Genomic DNA, 19,879 nt, shown 5'->3' with positions numbered 1-19,879 from the left:
AGACAGTAGTATGGATGGTAGTTAAAAAAAAAAAAAAGGTTGACAGATAAAAGACCAGTCAGGACTGCAAGCAAGAGACCATGCGGGCCTGGATCAATGCTGTGGCCAAGGCCAGGCCACAAGGAGAGACTTGAAAACAGCTAGAGGTAGAATCAACAGGACTCGGTGAACTATTGCTGTAGAGGGAGAGAAGAGGTAATCCAGGTGGCCTCTGGGTTCCTGGTTGGGGTGGATGGGGTGATAGCCAAGCAATGAGATTAAAAACACAGGAAGAGAAGCAAATGGGTTTGATGGAAGATAATATGTACAATTTGGACCGATGATGCCCCTTATAGCAAAGCCATCAGGAGAAACATTCCTGGAAAAAGTGAATCTCCTGAAATTCAAAGGGCCAAATGACAACGCAAAGAAAACCTGGCTCAAGATGATCTTGCTTAGGGGAAGCCACATGGTCATCTTGCACAAGGAAATTAAAGCAGCTGACGCACCCTCCTCCTTCAAGGAAGCCTTTCCCCCATACTGCCCTACCCCCAGCAGAACCGCCCACTCCCTCCTGTGTAGCCCTGTTTGCCCTAGGTGGACTTCTATTTATTCAGCACACACACTCATTGGGTGTGAGGGGGTGGGCAGGAGGAGAAGAGGAAGCATGAAAGGAAAAGGAGGACCAAAGGAGGGGAACACAAGGTGCAATCTAGCAATCAACTAAAAAGTACTTAATGAGTTCTTCCTCCATTCCCAGTAAGGACAACTGCTTCCTCCTCCCTTGACCCCACAATGGCTGCTGGTGTCCACTGGGGTGAGCCTCCCAGTAGGCTGCTTTAGCCCATACAGCCCTGTATCCTCCCCAGGCTAGAAGAGATGGTTCTGGGATGCGCTGGAACTCCAGCTCCTCTGAGTGTAAGTCCAGGGATACCAGAAATGATGACCTACAGATCCCGCCCTGGGAAGTCAAGCTGAGTCATTCTGAATAGAAGTTGCAGAGGACTCATGGAAGGTACCCTCACCCTGATGGGGAGGCTGTGAGGCCAGGCTTGTCCTAATCTGTAGAGTCACGGATTCTCCTAGAGGAGCTGGTGCCATGACCCAACAACCAGAAGAGAACAGTGGACACAGGGGACCAGGATGGACGGTCAACGTGGACACTGCCTAAGTGTCCTCAAGTCTTCCCCCCCCCCAATCTTTTTCCCATCAATGTTCAAATAACCAAAGATCTAGGATGGCTTCTTCAGGTAGCAGTCACTAAATAATCACCTTTCTGTCACCCTAAGGGCAGAGAGAGAAAATGTTAATACTGGAAGGGAGAGAGGGCCACGGCTCTTATGCATTATTCTGTTTCTTTTGCAAGAGAACCTCACAAATATCGCACATGAAGACACATGGAGAAGGGTCAGCAGTTGCAACAGTTTGCCAGAGCCCTCATCCCGAATATTCTAAATCTTTGGCCCTTAAAAATCTCCTCTGGAGTTTTACATTCCTTTTGTTGTCTGAATCTGGCTCAAGTTTAACTATGAATTTAGAAGCAAATACATGGAACTTTGGAAATAAATTCGCTTCTTTAACGTGAGGCTATTCGATGGCGTAGGAGAGAAAAAAAAGGAGTGACTCATCCTCAGTGAGCAACGCAGAGAGAAAATCCTCAGCCTTACACTTGAATTCTCTACCCACCTGCCCCAGGCTGCTGGCTCAGAAGGGAGAATGGGACAGAGAAAAATACCCTGCAGCCTACTCTTAATTATCCCTAACAGCAGAAAAGCAAGAGATAAGGCACAAACGAAACCCCTGGAGTATCACAGATTCTCATTTCAGCTGAGAATTCCCATCTACTCTTTCATTCAGCCTTCAAACACACACACACACACACACACACACCTACACACACCCCAGACCTATTAACAAACAGCAAAGGTAGCTTGACTTTCAGTCCCTGTTCTATGCCACCTGTGGGTACTTTTTGTCAGAGAGCAAGAGAATTAGTCAAAAAATGGACAAAAAAGAGAAGATGAGGAAGTCAGGAGCCTGGATAATTCATAAAAAGGATCACTGAGGGGCTGGTCCAATGGTAAAGTGGTTAAGTTCATGTGCCCTGCTTTGGCAGCCCGGAGTTCACCAGTTTGGATTCCAGGTGTGGACCTATACAACGTTCATCAAACTATGCTGTGGCAGTGTCCCACATACAAAATACAGGAAGACTGGCATAGATGTTAGCTCAGCGACAATATTCCTCAAGCGAAAACAGGAAGATTGGCAACAGATGTTAGCACAGGGCCAATCTTCCCCACTGAAAAAAAAAAAAGGATCATTGAGAACTGATACACACAATGAATAAGGGGGCTCTGGGAGCATTCCTAGGGCCCATCACCTGAGCTTGGAGCTCTGGCCCAAAGGGAAGCTACTTTGTGTCAGATACTAAAATACTCTACTGCCAATTATCTCATGTGTTTATCCCTTTATGAGAAAACATTAGCACCAACCGGCTTCTCGCATCACTAGTAGGATGCACTCACCCAACTCCCAAGCCCCAAAGTTAGGTAGGACGTGATTAGAGAAAACCAAGTCATTTTAAAGACAATCTGAGCACAAGTGACTTTAAGAAGACTAACCTGATGGTGGGAAAACATCTCACACTGCAAAGCCAAAGAGCAATTATCTGGGGATTTCTCGGGGTTTTGGATTATCCACCCTTCCATTCCATCTCAACAGTAAATTCTAAACAAGCCTGGGTCAGCAAGACTCTTAAGACTCTTAATACTGACTGAGGTGCTGTACTGAAAACCCAGCCGGATCTGCTGGAATCTCAAGACATGAGAGCACATCCAAGAAGAAATGTCAAGTCAGGAGAGCAATCCAGCCACATAGCAGCATATTTTCCATCAGATTTGATCCTTGCGGCCAGAACTGCAGTTTATAGACACACAATGAACAAGGCCTGGAGAATTATTGTGCTCTTCCACCACCCACAGACTAATATAAAATTTAACCTTGTCCTAAGCAGATCACCAAATCAAAGCGGGCCAGGGGTACAGTGACATGACAAGTGGGAGGATCTAAACTTATCTGGCATGGCATTTGAAATAGTCATGTCTTGGAGGAGACATTAAGCACGACCCACCAGCAGCATTCCTATATTGAGGGCTAAAGGGAGTGTGTGTGTGTGTTTCAAATTTTTACAAATCAAGCCACATGTTACTCCTGTTTGTTAACTGACAAAGGGAATTAATATCTGGTTTCCTTGGCTGATAGCAAACAGGGTAAATGTGTGTGTGTGTGTGTGTGTGTGTGTGTGTGTGCGTTCCAAAACTCTTATCAACGAGGAAAGGCATCACTGAGGCAGGTTAAATGAAACGGAGCATTTTATTCCTGGAAAATGAACCGAAGTCAGTCTCACTACATCACTCTGATGTCTCTCCTCTTTCAGCTCTCGTGAGAATCAAATGCAGACACGTAGGCAGCAGGTGAAGAGCATTCTCTGTTGAATATGCCTTTCCTACTAAACCACACCTGCCCGTCACCTAACAAGGGTCCAGTGGTGACGAAAGGACAACATTCTGCCTCAATCACATCACATATTTTAAATTTTTAAGAGAAAACTTGCAAAAGGAAGTGTCAAAATATCTGATTGCCTTTAAAATATTATGTATGAGTTTATTAGGTTAAAAAAGGAGTCTTTCTAGACGGTAGCAAGATGACACTTAATTATGAGTGAGTCTATCATCTTGTAATAGCTATGGCACTGAGAAATCTTCAAGTCAGAAACCAGAAATCGGGATCACAAATCTACAGGAGAAAAAGAGGCTGAGACACTGGTTGAGAGACTTTACATCTGCTATAGTCTTGAAACAGAAAGGCAAGCTGAAATTGATTTACTGAGCTGTCGGACAGTAAACAAAAAAAAAAAAAATAGGAGGCACTGGTATACATAGCATTGTGCTCTAAACTCTACAAATGTGCTAGGATTTTAAATACCTCAAAGGACACAGTCCCCAGGAGGGCATCCACATTATGCTTTTTATTTCCTTCTATAATGCCCATTGAACAATCACAATTTTGCCACATCAAGAATAATATCCCCGGGGTTGGCCCCATGGCCGACTGGTTAAGTTTGCGCGCTCTGCTGCAGGCGGCCCAATGTTTCATTGGTTCAAATCCTGGGCGTGGACATGGCACTGCTCATCAAACCACGCTGAGGCAGCGTCCCACATGCCACAACTAGAAGGACCCACAACGAAGAATATACAACTATGTACCGGGGGGGCTTTGGGGAGAAAAAAGGAAAAAAAATAAAATCGTTTTAAAAAAAAAGAATAATATGCCCCAGTTAGACTCTCACCTGGACCCTACTCTCACGTCTCTGCTGCATCTCAGGAAACCACAAGGACCAGAGTTCTCATGTACAGCTGGAAAATCAACCACAGAGCCAGAAAGCACTGCAACATGAAAGAGTTCCTAGCACCTTGGTTATATTGAGTGCACACTATGGAAAAGAATGCTATGACACCCATAATCCCAAACCTCTGGGAATAACACACCATCTTTTGCATATCCTGATGAGCTGGAGCTCTTCAGGAGTACCATTGCTCCAGAAATCCTGAGATCCTGAGCCATCTCCTTTCCTAGGTCCCCAATGTTGTTCGAACAACACATGCATGTGATATGGCTGAGGCGAGCACTAAAATCTGTGATCACAGAGCTGATTCAATGACCCACGTGGAAATATCACTCAATACCCTGGCCTCATCAATACCATGTTTCAAATGAATTAACGGACCACAGACTTAATCAACCACAGAGGTAGAGATGTGCTAAAATCTACTTTAACTATCTTGAAATGCTACAACTCAGTCAAATCTGAAGAAGTTTATATACGAATAAGATGAACGTGGCCATGGACTGCCTCATTTGGGTGACCGATATCTGTGAAAACCTGAAAAGGTTCTGATGATACCAGGCAGGCCCACCTACCTTCTTCTGTCTAACCTTTACCGGAAAGGCTTAATCCAAAAGGTACGACATTGACTCAAATGCTCTCCTACACAAAGGTTTTTTTCTCCCCTTCTCCTCCTTCAAAACATTCCAGAATGATGCAAAGCTTTACCCAACACAAATAAAGTTTACATCTTGATCTTTGGGCAGAGATTGCCTTGGCAACCTCAAATTCTCTGTAACAAGAGTCACACTACAGGCAAAAAAAAAAAAGCATAAATGTATTTGCACAAGTCAGAATTACAAACCTTTACATGAATCATCCTCAATTGGCTGTTTGAAAGCTGTTATGTCACTGAAAGTGCAAAGGAATAAAACCACTTTATCCTGTTCATTTCGAATTGGAGCAATTTTCACAAAGAACCACACAGGTGTCCCTGAAAGAAATATCAAAAGGCTGGTCAGTAATTTGCATTCTCATTTGAGGGGCTATGGAAGCAAAAGACTTTGGAACGACAAGGTACAAACATTAATTCATTCTTTAAATGGTTTCATTCCTTCAGGTGCTGGGGTATTATACCACTAATTTCTCTTCTTGTTGGAATAAAAACTTTCATAGTGACTATTCAGTGGCGATTTTTCTTGTTAAAATAATTTTCTAAGTACAGATCTCTTAACCCTTGTAAAATGATATGAAAATCCCTCCTGAATTTATGGAAGTAACTAAGGTACAGAAACCTAAAGACTTACCTTAGACCATGAAGTGGACAAGTAAAGAATGGGGGCCAGGATGGGCACTGCCAACCATGGCCAGCAGACCATGCAAATTCAAATTTCCATTGCTAAAGGGCCCCAGCCGCAAAATCCAGTTTGGGAATCCATCAACTTGGCTCACATTCTCAATTGAGCGTGGGCTAGAAACTATTTCTGAGTCTGTCTCCCCAAAACAAAAGTCCAAAAGGTCCAAGACAATGACAAAACATTGAAGGAAAAGAATAACCACAATGATTCTCCCAGCAAAGGCTCCCCCAGAAAGGGAGGATTCCAAGTGGGTTTGGGCTTGGATTACACTAGTGCCTTTGGAAGCTCAATAAATACGTTTCAACTTCCAATTCTTGTTCCTGAGCTAAAGCTGGAGATGCATGAGCTCTTCCAAAGCAGTGCCCTGATCCACAGAAGGAGAGGTAGGCAGGGCTCATCTGACTGACTTCTCAGAGGGGGCACTCCCTCAAGTGTCTACAGCCAAACATCTGTACAAAGTCAGTCTCTGGCTTCCAGAAAAAAATTAAAGAAAAGAAATTAGCATTTCCTATCTATTGAGGACATCACAGCAAGATGCACCAATCTATTCTGTGACACAAAATTAAATGAGACACAAAGCAATGGTACGTTCCTCTCTATCTAGTTCTTGGATCCCAGTTCCTAAAACAGCATCCAGCACATAAGAACTTACCAACTATTTGTCAGATTTTGCGTAACTGGGACAATACTTTACATGCTATTTTAAAACTAAAATACAGTAAATATTTCACCATGTCGTTAAGTATTAGAGAAGCTTCCTGTGTACCAGGCACTGTGCTCAGTATTTTACATGCATTATTTCATTTTAGGAGACAGCGAACAAACAACTCATGGAATCTGGGAGATGGAAATAGAGCCTCAAGAGGCCCCGTGGGTCTCTCTGTCTACAATCACACCAAACTCTACACTATACAACACAGACAGACAGCTCTGATTAACATTAGGATTAACCAATCTATTTTAATAACTAGCTTAAATATCTGGCTATACCACTTACTCAAATGTAAGCAGGAATAACCCTAAAATGTACCAACAGGCAGCAAATAGACCAAATGGGATATGATCTCCTTAAATCTTGATTATTTATGTATTCATCAATAGTTAATTTTAATCCTCTATCCATTTTCCCTGTCCATAATTTTCAGCTGCCAGTTTCTAGGTGCTCTTAGACGACAGATTATAATGTCATCCTAAGAAAAATGTGTTTTGAAAGAAAAAGCCACCACACAAAAACCACACATAGCATTCCAAAATCAAGAAAAGAACGGCCTCCAAATTACCCACTGTTTTTTGGAAGATCTGTGTTACTATTCCTCGCAGTCTCCTCCTCAGAACCTGTGGGATTTTAAACCACTTTCAATCAAGACACAGAAAACTCAAAAGCAAGCATCACACCAATTAAACCTACACACCCACAGCTCTCAGTTGTATCCTAGCTGGTAAGAAAAAGCAAACAAATCGAAGGAGCTTTTCTTTTTGCTCTAAAGAAAACTTTAAACAATATTTTTTCAGAGGGTAAACCAGAAAACACTCTTAATTTATCCAGTCAGTAATAAATTAGATGAGAGGAACCCCACTCGTGATGTCTAACACCAGGAGCTTCATCTTACTGGAATCCTCAAAACCATCCGCGTCTCAGCTACAGCCTACGGGCCATCCACTGTGCTGGATCCACTGGGCCCGATGCTGGTGGACTTGCCCCAGTTGGGGCCGTGCCATCTAATCTTTATATTCCATTTATGACTTCTGGGATTAACAACATTGACCCACGTCTCCCAGACATGAGAACCATTATAGTAGTCATACTGGAGGCCTTGTTCATTTAACACACTTCAAGCTCATCATGAGCTCTCCCCATTTCAACAAGTAAATCTATTTAAAGCTTCTCTCCACCAAATTGGGCCCACTGCCTCCTTACAGAAATGTTCCCTGGTTAAATACGTACTACTCTGATCATTCCTTTTCAGTTTCTAAACATCTATCTTGTGCCAAAAATTCATATAGTTGGTATGTATTGCTTCAGAGTTCACTTCAAGCTGATGGGGTGAGCTTGTTGAGGGAAGGAACCTCCTTTTCCTTGATCTGGCGTTTCCCTATAGAGGGACATCTTTCAATGTAACACTCTGGGCCTTTTCCCGGGATTGGTAATTTGGGGGATAAGAATTGGACATGTGTAGCTCAGTCCCTTCTCCTCCCCTGCTTTCTTAGAGATAAGTCTGCATTCTGCTCTGCTTCCCCATTCTATAAATGTTAGAGGAGAAGTCAGAGGGCAGGGGGGATGGCTGGTAGGAAAAGAAGCCTGCAGTTCTCCACTGCTACTTCTGTTGGGTGGGGAAGTCTGTCTGACTCGAAGATTCTCTTTTAAAAACTCACTTGCCCACAGATATAAACTACATTCTCTAGGATCAGCTTTACTAGTCATAAAGGTGATATTTTAACCTCCATATGCCTGATTCGTATATCTCTCTCAACCGATTCTGATCACGGGCAGGGAAAGAAAGTGCTATGTACTGGCCCCCCTCAAAACTTAACAACTGAGGACTATTTCTTTGACTAGATCATAATCCACTCCAAGGGCAGGAGATCTGACCTACTTTCTCTGTCTTATCATCTTGCACCCCTATTCCAATGGCATCTAATGTAGTGTTATGCATAGGGTCACATTAGGCCATCACATTGCTCAACTCCAGGAGGCATCATCCTGGCATTGTGAAACTCAACAACCTTGATAGAGTACGTACTGTAGGAATGCTTGCTGAGTTTCAAAGAAATAAATCCTACTTCTACTGTCTTCACAGTCACTCAGACCTGCCTCTCTCCCAAGTTATCACTATCTAAACAATCTAAGAGAGCAAGTAGAATGGGTTTAAATTTTCATTTCTGAAATTTTTCCAAAAGAGAACATGAGTCCCTCCTAGGTGGCACCGACCAGCAATTTCAACCTTCTCCTCTTAAGAGGAAATCATTTTTAACTAATGAAATATTATTCAAAATCTCAATGTAGGAAACAATTCCTTCAAGTGAACATGAACTGTCCAGAGCCTGGTGCTCCATCCACCCAGTTTCCCTTCGACCTCTCTGGATGCCCCCAAGGATATTTCAGGAACCTTTTGGCTCCATTCAGATATAGACCTGGCCGGAGGCAGAGGCCGGGGCAGTTGGCCTCCAGGGATCTCTCCTAGAGCCCAGATTCAGCAGCAGCATCCATTTCATCAAGATGCAAAAGAAGCAATGAATGCACAAACATTCACACACAAAATCAGGAAGAGGAGGTTAAAATTCTGCCTCCTCACCCAAGTGGCTACAGTGGGAAAACTGAGAAAAGTAAGCATGTCCTGTTTCTGTGAAAAGGACAAAGGGTCAATGACAAATTTTCTATTAAAGGAAGATCAATGCACAAATCCAAGAAAAACACAGCATCTAACAATCCTACTGATGGCAAAGGCTGCTGCTGCTGAGAGCAGCTCTTTCCCGGCTAAGGATGCCCTGTGGAAGGGCAGCTCCAGGTCAGGCTCCTCTTCCTGGTCACTCTGAGATTCTCACCCCTTATGTAGCCCCCTTGGGTCGTGTAGTAATGAACCTGACTACCTAACCTGGCTATGGGGTTCCTCAACCCTGCCAGCCAGATAACAAAACAGCAAGGCTCAGGTGAATGAGAGAACTTTTGGCCTCCATCATTTTGGTCTTCCTCCTACCCTGGGCCTCCTCCCAGGCACTCTCTGTAACCAGGGAGCCAGGCATCCAGGCCAGGTTCAACAGCAACAGAACCGACCACGTCACTGTGACTGGGCCCTGGGAAGGGCTGCAGGTGCTGGGCCACTTGGATAGGTCCAGAAGCTAGACTAGGGAATGGCAGCTGCCCCAGGAAACAGGCTGCTTGGTCTGGGGTCAACTTCCTTAAGACAAATGACAGATGCAGAGAGGATGAGACAGCACCGGGGGAAACAGTGGTCAGTGGCCATTAGTACATTAGGGGCCGGCCTCATGGTTGAGTGGTCAAGTTTGTGAGCTCCACTTTGGAGGCCCAGGGTTTTGCCAGTTGGGATCCTGGGTGTGGACCTAGCACTGCTCATGAAGCCATGCTGAGGTGGTGTCCCACATAGCACAACTAGGAGAACCCACAACTGGAATATACAACTACGTACTGGGGGGCTTCAGGGAGAAGAAGGAGGAAACAAAAAAGAAGATTGGCAACAGATGTTAACTAAGGTGCCCACCTTAAAAAAAAAAAAAAGAAATCTGATTTAGAATCCCAAGCCTCTTCATTTATTGCGTTTCTTGGTGGTATCACTTTCTCTCAGAATCAGTTTCCTCATTTGGAAGATGGGGATAACAGACATACTTTAGATTAAGTCAAAATACACACACATCTGATACATAGGTGTTTAAAACTATTACTTTCTTTTCTTCCCTCCTTTTAAATCCCTCAGCTGTAAGATTGAAATGCTCAATCTCACCTCAAGGGGTGTTTGGATGACTTTAAAAGAGACTGTATCTCAAGGCGCTTAATGAAACTCTGAAGCTGCCTCCACCTGTTCTGAGGGAAGAAGGCCAGTCTCAACCATACAAAAGGAAGGCTAGAAAAATCAGTGTTTAGGCCTCAACATAATTAAAATTTGATTGAAGAGCATAAAAACAAACCCTACATAAATGGAGAGAGTTACATCATTTGTAAATGAGAAGATTCAATTTTGTAAGATGTCAAACCTCCCGTTTAATATATAAATTTAATGCAATTTCTGTCAGAATCCCAATTAGTCGTTTTTTCATTTGTTTTTCTCAGAGCTTGATGAATTGAAATTCAATTCAAATAGAAAAATAAAGTCATAAGAATGGCCAAGGAATTTTTGAAAAGGAAAATAATGACAGAGACTACCTACAGCCCTGCAATTAACAGCCATTGGCAGTGGGCCCAAAACAAGCAACAATGAAAATAATAACATCATTTACTGAGCACTTACAATGGGGTCACGCCCTGACACATTATGGTTTACTGCTCACAAGAATTCTGTGAGGTGCCATTGCTACTATGACGACATTATCTCCTTTTTAAATATGAGAACCCAAGTGGGAAAGCATTTTAACCTAACTCATATAGCTAGTAAGTTACAAAAGGATTCCTGGAAAAGGAGAGGACAGAAACAAACCCATGAATGTAGAGAATTTAGCATATAAAGAAAGGGGTATTTCAAATTAGAAGGCAAGAGCTGGATTCTTTAACATATAGTACTGAGACGACTGAATAAGCAATGTGGAAAATAAATTCAAGCCAGCCCTGATGGCCTAGTGGTTAAGTTTGGCACGTTCCACTTCAGTGGCCCTGGTTTGGTTCCCAGGAATAGAACCACACCACTTGCCTATCAGTAGCCATGCTGTGGCAGCGGCTCACATAGAAGAACTAGAAAGACTTACAACTAGAATATACAACTATGTATTGGGGCTTTGGGGAGAAAAAAATAAGAGGAAGATTGGCAACAGATGTTAGCTGATGGCGAATATTTCCCAGCAAAAAAAAAAAGAAAGAAAGAAAAGGAAAAGAAATTAGACTGCTACTTGACATAATATATAAAAATAAATTCCAAATGGTTTAATGTTCTAAATATTCTAATACAACTATAAAAGTACCAGAAGGAAAAGTGGGAGAAAATGTTTATTATTTAGACAAAGAGAAGAGATTCCTAAACATCATATACAGCTCAGAACCGTAAAGGTAAACACTGACATAAAATTTTTTTTTACTTCTAGATGGTATAAAAAAAAAGTCTCTAAGAAGAGAAATTTTTCTAAGTAGGGAAAATATTTTTCAATATGTTCACGATTTAGGATCAATATCCTTTACACACAAGTAGCTCCTAGCACTGAATAAGTAAAAGACAATCCATTAGAAAAATAGGCAAAATTGTTTCCTATTAGATTTGACTCCACAACCAGATCGTAACCTCCTCAAAGCAGAGTCAGTTTCTTATACATGGATCTCTTTGGCTCAAACCCACAGGCCCCCAGTCGGTAATCAATAAGTACTTGGCCGGCAGCTTCTCCCTGCTGGCTCGGCATAACTGCATATGCTTGGCATAACTTGGCATAACTGTAAGATGCTTTTCCCTCTGCTTCTCTGATGGAGAGGCTGATCCAGTGCTCCCAAAACAGGGCCACCAGTCACGCCAAGTAGTGCTGTCAGTCACACAGCGCGGAGTATTATCCAAGAGTGTACTCCTTTCACTCACGGCTGATACTTTGTGATTTTCTTGCTTGAAAAATGGAAAAACTAACTGACTAGCACAAGAGTGACCACTTAAATACTTACTGAATGAGTCGTTAATGATCACTGCCATTGATAGAAGAAAATTATCTAGAATTATATGATTATTAGCTTATATCTATATAATTATATATTATATCTGTATAATTATCTATGTCATAGATATATAATATAGATAATTATCTAAAATTATACTAAAAATGAGTTAAGCAACAATACAAAATATATAGCACTACTGAAACACCCAAGTTTATTGGTCAGACTGGCCCATAGATAGAAAGAAACCTTTCAAATAATCCATCCTTCAAGATACATATTCCACACTCATTCCAAAACACAGCACGAAGCCCCCTGCTAATTATTACCGACTTCCCAAAAGGTAGGACAAACATTAATGCTTATCAATAGAAGATCCTTTCTACAAAGTTGTCCTCGCAAATATTAAAGAATAGGAGAGACGGGAAAAAAAGGAATCAAAATAATCTATTGGGAGCCTATTAAAAAAACCAATAAGAATATCACTAGAATTAAATAAAACATATAGGCAAAGAATCTGAACAATTAACATAAAAAGGATAATTTTAAATGGAGAGTAAGTAGGAAAAAATAGTCTCGCTCGCATTAAAATACTCATTGAACAAAAAAAAATTAATTGTAGGCAATGCGATCATTTAAAAGTTATACTGTTCAATGCTGGCGCAGTACAATGAGTCAGACACTCACAGTCTGCAGTGAACTTGGAAATGGGTTCACTTCTGCAACACTGCTTGGCAAAATGTCTCAGGAGCCTTAATTCGCATTCTTTAACACAGTGATTCTCAACTTCTAGGAAATATTTCAGAACATCAACAAGTATCTTTGCACGAAGATATTCCCCTCAGCATTGTGTTTAATAAAAAAAAAATTAAAGCCTCATAAATATCCAACAATCGAGGAAGCGTTAACAAAATTCTTTCTAAATTATATTTAGGAGGAATTTTAATGATGGGGATATTTTTATGATAAAAGATTAAATAAATGTGTGGTTTCAAATTGCACATATGTCAAAATGTAACATATCTCAGTTATGTTAACACACGCAAGACAAAAACGGAAAAAAACCACGCCAAAAAGTTAATAGTCTACTAATACTTCTCTGAGTGTTTGAGCCTTCGGGGTGACTGATTTTCTTCTTTATACTTCATGTATTCATGGTAAAAATGCAATAATTTAAAAATCAGAGGAAAAAATAAACATTCTTTTAGACGATGACGTTTCATATTTTAAAATCTGAACAGGGGTGACTTTTCCCCCATGGGACTCTGCACTGCTTTAAAATGCTGAAAGATTCCATCTTCTGAACTACAAATTCTGGAAGTAAAAGCAGACTGCCTCCTCCTTCCTCTCCTCCCGTCCACTTCTGTTCACAGTCTGCTCTTCCCGGGGCATCGCTGGTCAGGCCAGCCCCACACTGCTCACTCCTCGGCTCTGAAGCCATCACTCTGAATTACATACTTTTCTTTCACTCATCTGTTTCTTGGTTACGATCAAGTTCCTTTCAAAGTCACTCAACAAACATTTACCTAGCACCTCCTCTAGGCCAGGCTCTGCTAGATACTTGGCATGTTTTACTTCGGGCCAGTGGAGGAGTTCCTGACAGGAAACGCTATGCTGTCCACTTCCTGGGCACTGCCTGGGGCAGGGCAAACTGAGGGAAGGGCCAGTCAGTGGGTACCACTGACAAAGTCCCTACACTCTGCCTCCTTCCATTTCTGCACTGGACATCTCTGCAGCTCAACTGCCTCTTCCCCCAAGCAGGCAGGCCACAATCATCTTGTGGCCAGAGTGATTCTTAATGGGCCCTGAACCTCTAGTCTCATATGCTCCATACCCCCTCCATGCTCTACTGGAGTCATCTTTCTAAAATGAAACTGATTATTAGATACTTAACCCTACTTAGAACCCTCAACACTCCTCACCTCACTCTCCCCATCACCACTGCTGCTCTTAAGACAAATTCAGAACTCTTCCACGTGGCTGCGTTACTGGCCCTTCCTAACTTCTCCAGCCTCAGTGGTCACCCCTCATTTATTTATAGATTTATTTAACTGCTCCATGAGTTTTGGTGGACGGCTTTCTATGTGTCAGGCACTGTGCTTGGTACCGAGATGCAGCTATGAAAGAGACACACCCTGCAGGCATGGAAGTCAGTCTTCATTACAGCTGCTTTCTGTCCTTGCTGCTCAGAGTGTGATGCGTGGACCAGCAGCATCAGCATCACCAGGAAGCAGAATCACAGATCCTTCCCCAGACCTACTGAATAGAATAGTATTTCAATTCACAGGTGAATGTCAACATCTGAGAAGTCTGGCTTTGAGTCCCTTGAAATGTCAGTGCCTACTCTCACTTGTTGCCCTCCACGCCTGCATTTCATCAGCCTGTGATACTCTTTGCCCTTCTCTCTGCCTAACTCCCAACTATCCTTCAGCTTTCACATGGATTTCCTGTCTGCTAGGAAGATTTCCTTCCCTGTCCTCCTAAGTTGGGGTTAAGTGACACCCCCAAGTGCTGTCACCATCAAAACACTTATGGCTTTGTGCTGTGGAGCTGCCCCCACCACCGCAAATGCTGTAAGAGCAGAAGCTGTCTGTCTTTTTGTAAGCGCATCCCTAGCAGCAAGGCTGGTGTCTGACAAAGAGTAGCAGGTCAATGAAAAGCTGTTAAAAAAACGCATAGAATTCGGTGCAACTGCAAAATTCCCAGCCTTAACAAATAATTTAAAGTTTCTAAATTCCTCAGGAGAAGGTGGGATTTGGAGGAGCTGGGGGCAGTGAACAGGTTCCTAGGAAGAAACCAGCCCTATCTGCGTCAATTCCATGCTTCATGTTTTAGGTACAGGCTTAGCCTTGTATGGACCCCTGCTAGCTCACTAGACATCTTTGTGTAAATTAGAAAGAGAAGCTCCTCCTTCCGCATGACGCAATTCTAGGTTTGGGTGCATGAAAGAGTCAGCAAGCAAATCACAAGCTGGTTTTCAGTTGCCCCCTATGCCGGGTATAGCCTGCACCACCATATGTGGTGGCCCTACCTTGTACCCACACTTACACTTGTCCCAGCCAAGGAAGAACGGCCACAGAGCAAGCACTGGAAACCAGGTCCTGCCTCTGTGTGACCTCAGGTGAACTATTTAACTATTTAACTTCTCATACAATGGAGATAACGTCAGCCATGCCTACTTCACAGGGCTTAGAGAATCAATATTTTAAAATAGAGTGAAGTCATACCTTCCACAGAGTTTATTTTCTAAAGCCAGAGGGTAAGGTGAAAACTGCATCTGACCACAATTACTCCTGAAAATGCCTTTACATCACCCATTAAATAGAACCTCGTGCCCAGGCTGACATGCTGCTCCGGAGACGGGCATGCCTCTCTCAGTAGGCCACCGCGACCTCCAGGCAGGCAAGAGATGCTGATTCATCGGTTGAACTAATTGGCTTACCTGCACAGGCCATGTCTACCTAAAGTACAGAACATCAAATACCAGAATCACCTGCAACCCGATGAGATCCTCAACACGAGGTCTCCAGCCCCAGAGGCAGCCCAGGCAGCTGAGACCCGCCCCCCTATCTTGTACTCACTCACTACATGCTCACTGAAGGGAATGCAAGTGAAATCACTAACTCAATTTAAATTATGTTTTCTTCTGTCTCCCTTTTGTGCCAAACATGTAGAGTTGAATTTGGGCAAGTTAAATGCAGAGTCTAATGATGCTTGAAAACTCTGAAGCAAAATATAAACACAAGGCATTATTTTTGTGATACACCTACCCAATCAGTATTCTGCGTTGTGGGAAAATCCACACTGTTCAGTACAGAAAGCTGCTAGTGTGGAAAACCTTTAGCTTGCTCCATTAGCTCGGGGCGCACATGCAGAGCATCTCCTCCCCTGCTGGCATGCTCCTAGGAAGAGGTGCTGCTCTGAGTTCTGTTCCCCGTAGTGGAAGGACTGGCACAGAGCCATTTACAGTCTTTCACCTCATTCCTCTTATGCATAATAGCCAGGAAGGAATTAGACCTACGGGCTGAAGGAGCAAGACGGAGCAGGGCAGCAACTCTAGCGTGAAAGCTGCAGGACCAACCTTCTTGGATTTGCTGATGCCCAGAGCTAATCTCTCAGAGCAGCATCTGCACAGGCCACCAAGCAAACAGTCCTCTCAGTTGCCTGCTCCAAGACTCCAGACTGAAAAGAAGTCCCAGCTCCTTCCAGATAAAAGCCACATGTGCCGTTTGCTTTCCAGAGTAAAACATATCATTGTGAATGCCAACAAAATAAGCATTTATCTTCATGCACCACCTGGGCCACTCTGGAAATGTTCTATTGAACCAATGACCTACCATTCAATCCTACATATAAAGAACAGAATTTTTTTTACGAACAAACTGTTTTTAAAAACAGAGACAAAGCACTCTTCAACACCTCTGCAGCCTGCTACAGCCTTATACTCCACTTTCCATAGTTCTAATATAACTAATCTTCATTCAACAGGAAATCTCTAAGAGAAAAGCAAGTATTATACATGTGCATGGCTACTGACCTAACCTCCTTATTTACATAGTTTGTGGAAGTAATTGTAGCCAAAACAAATACAAATTAACAATGTACTGCTGTTAATACTATCTCCAATGGAAAACTGGGGTCACCAGGAGAACAAAATGTTATTCAGAATCTTATTTGTGCACCTACTGGTGTTCCCTGCTGTGCTAGGTGCTGTGGAAGACTGATGCAAAGATGCGCTGGACAGAGTTTTGGCCCCACCTTTCCCCTCCCCCCAAGAAAGCTTGAAGTCTACAAGTGCCTTAAGCCAGCAACTTACCATATGTAAACCAATAGGAAAAACACTAACCCTTGGCAGAAAAAGAGATCAAGCCTTCTTGATTAGTTAGTAACAAGTTCAGATGTTCCTCTGAGGAATACTGTAACTCATCTATCCATTTATCTCAACATACACAATGGCTTTAAGTAACAACATTTAGCTGATGGGAGAGAAAAAAACCCTAGACAACAATGGAGGAAGAGGAGATATTTTACTATTCCAAGTACATAAAGGTATGGTTCAGAAGGGTCTGAATACTCACTGTTCTTCTTGTACATCAAAATTTCAAAGGAATTCATCTCATAGTTCTCAAATGTTTGCCGCACCTTCTCAATTGTGTCTTTATCGGTCAGCTCCCCATACATAAAACTGCAAAGCAACCAAAGAGCTCAAGTTAGATTAACAAGTATTTATTATTCTACCAGCATATGTTAAATATCTGTTCTATACCCAGCACTGTGCTACATGGAATGAACACACACAAACACACACACACACACACACACTGGAAACATTCATTCCATCAAAAAAGATTTGCTGATTCAACTGTGATCAAAACTCCATCACTGCCCTCCAAAAATGCACTGTCTAATAAGAGAGACACACTAGAAAAGAGTAGATCAGAAAACAGTATGACCAACACATTAGAAATTACAGAACACAGAAACACAGAACAGGTACAGAACACTATCTGAGTGATCAGAGAAGGCTTCCCAGAAGTAAGGACAAATGAGATCTAAAGAGCAGATGGAAATTAGCTGAGAAAAGGAGAGAAAAGAATATTGCAGTGAAAGATGAGCATGTGCAAAGGCACAGAGGTGAGAGGGAGGTTAACTCTGGAACCTGAATATAGTTCAGTTCAGTATGACTGGAATATAGACAATGAGGGGAAATTTTGCAACAGATAACATAGGGAGTAAGGACAGGCCAGCCGATGGAGGAGAACATGGTAGTATAGGCCATGTGACGTCATTCAAACTTTATCCTGAAAGCAACATGGGGGCGGGGGAGGAAGTACTGGGGGGTTTTAATCAAAAGAGTTAAATACAACTCTGGGAGACTTCTTAGGAAAGATGGTAGAGTATATTTGGACCACAGACTTTTCCTCTTCTGATTCTCAACAAAATAAACAAAAGAATAGGAAAAATCACAAAAATTCACCAACCAAACAAGGAAAAGGGTGCAATTTGATGTTCTAAGTGTTAAGACAGAGCTAAGGAAAGAAAGAAGATTCAGCCACCGTCTGTGCAGCTCTTTTTCCTACACTCACCACCAAAAAAGAAGAAAAGCATTGGGTTAAAAAACTGACGTGATAAAATCCTACAAATGCTTACCAATACACCTCCCTACGGTTCACATTTGGAGAAAAGTAGACTAAGCGGGTAAATAAGCAGCATGAAAAAAAATTAGAGAAAATCCCTGGACTGTAGAAGCTCCTGCCTTCCTAACACTGGTCCTCAGCAGAGGCAGGACAACTGCCAGGACCGTCCATTTCCCTGGGCCCCACACTGCATAAGGTCCAAAGATCAAGGTTTGTCCCTCTGGGAACAGGATATGCCCCCAACTAGGTAGAGTGAACCATGGCATAGGACACTAACAAAATGCAAGAGGACAAAAGGTATCTCTCAAGGGGGCTGGAAAAGCTGGTCCTCTGACAAAGGCTGCCCGTGGACCCAGCGAGCATCTCTCCTGACCACCCCAGGCCTTTAGCCGACAATGACAAGGAAGGACAGCAACAGCAGCCCTTAGGTCTTAGGCAAGGTAGAAGCAGTGGAATGGGTTCCTAAGCAATACACTCCCCATCTTCTAAGTTTGTGCAAACCAAATGCAATCTAACTTTTTCTTGATGACCCAAATCACAGAATCATAGAATTTCAGACTTTAAAAGAATCTCAGAGGTTGTCAAGTGCAATTCCTGAACTACCAAGTCAAGAGCCATGCATAGCTTGATACTGGAACAGCCTTGTGCTTACTGCAGCCTTCTGCCTTCCAGCACCCCATAAGAAAAGCACCCTAGCTGTGGACTTGATGAATTCTGTGCCACTTTTGTTACTATGTCCCTTCCCAGCCCACTGAGGGGCTTGTACACATCTCATGGAGCACTCTGCTTTTGGGTTGTGTTCTTCATCTATAAACCAGGAAAACAGATAACTGACTTTGTGGAATTATCTTTAAAAAGAGGGACAGATCAAGACTAAATAATCCCTGGCTGAGAACAAGAGGATTTCTCCTAGGAGGTACAAACTTAAGCTCTATGACCATTTCATTTAGCCAGTTGTGCAGAGGCCTTTTTAGCTTCCTCCCACTTTCTCCTTCCGAGCTAATTTTCTAGATAAGTCACCTCTATTTCAGTGACAAGACAGTATATATGCTAGCAATTTCCTTCATAAGGTAAAACAAATCCCTGTAAGATGGAGTCTTCAAATACATAATGTACCATAATTACACCCAGTTTTCATTAGGTTTAAGTACTTTTTCAAGCTTTAGTTTAAGCAAAAGAGTAGACGTAAGTTTCCTTTACCTGAACATTAGATTTCAGACGCCTGCAATGCAAGAAATAAGCAAAAAGCCTCCTGAGCTATTAGGAAGATAGCTAGCACAAAGGTATGTCTGCTTCATTTCTAGAGAAGGGACACCTGCAGGGAATTAAATAAGTTTCTTAGAATTGTGCATAAAAGCAAAGTTGGCTAAATTAGCAAGTTGTCTTATCTGATTTTCTTAAAGTGTGCGATTATAGCCAACAAGAAGCAAGAAAGGTAAAGGGAGGCTGCTTAAGTCACTAAAAAGTGAAGCTAAGTCTCCCAATTTGTTCTGATTGTAAATGTGTATATGGATGTAGAAGTAGATGCAGAGACAGAAACCTAAGAGGATAACAGTACCCCAAGAATGTAAGAGAATTCTATCAGATCACTTAAGAGTCATAATTTCTAAGCCTTTGGGAGGGAAGAGGATTCTTAAATTTTCTATTTCCCAGTCCCAAAAATCTGAAATTTAAGAAAACGATAATATTTTCAAAGCATTTAATACTTTCCACCAAGCTAGTTACT

The 19,879-nt window shown here is 42.4% G+C and overlaps 1 protein-coding gene across 5 annotated transcripts in view; it reads right to left on the bottom strand.

Moving 5' to 3' along the window:
* KCNH1 (potassium voltage-gated channel subfamily H member 1) overlaps positions 1-19,879 on the bottom strand; it is a 362,772-nt gene that overhangs the window by 319,603 nt on the left and 23,290 nt on the right. For all 5 annotated transcript variants that reach the window (XM_070591289.1, XM_070591293.1, XM_070591290.1 and 2 more), the window contains exons 3-4: positions 17,095-17,201; positions 5,229-5,357 (exon numbers count right to left, since the gene is read on the bottom strand). In XM_070591289.1, the coding sequence (XP_070447390.1) occupies positions 5,229-5,357; positions 17,095-17,201 (236 nt within the window). The remainder of the gene's footprint in view (positions 1-5,228; positions 5,358-17,094; positions 17,202-19,879) is intronic.

Source organism: Equus przewalskii, chromosome 23 (assembly GCF_037783145.1).
Source record: "Equus przewalskii isolate Varuska chromosome 23, EquPr2, whole genome shotgun sequence".
Lineage (NCBI taxonomy): Eukaryota > Metazoa > Chordata > Mammalia > Perissodactyla > Equidae > Equus > Equus przewalskii.
This window is presented reverse-complemented; position numbering and strand designations above follow the sequence as displayed.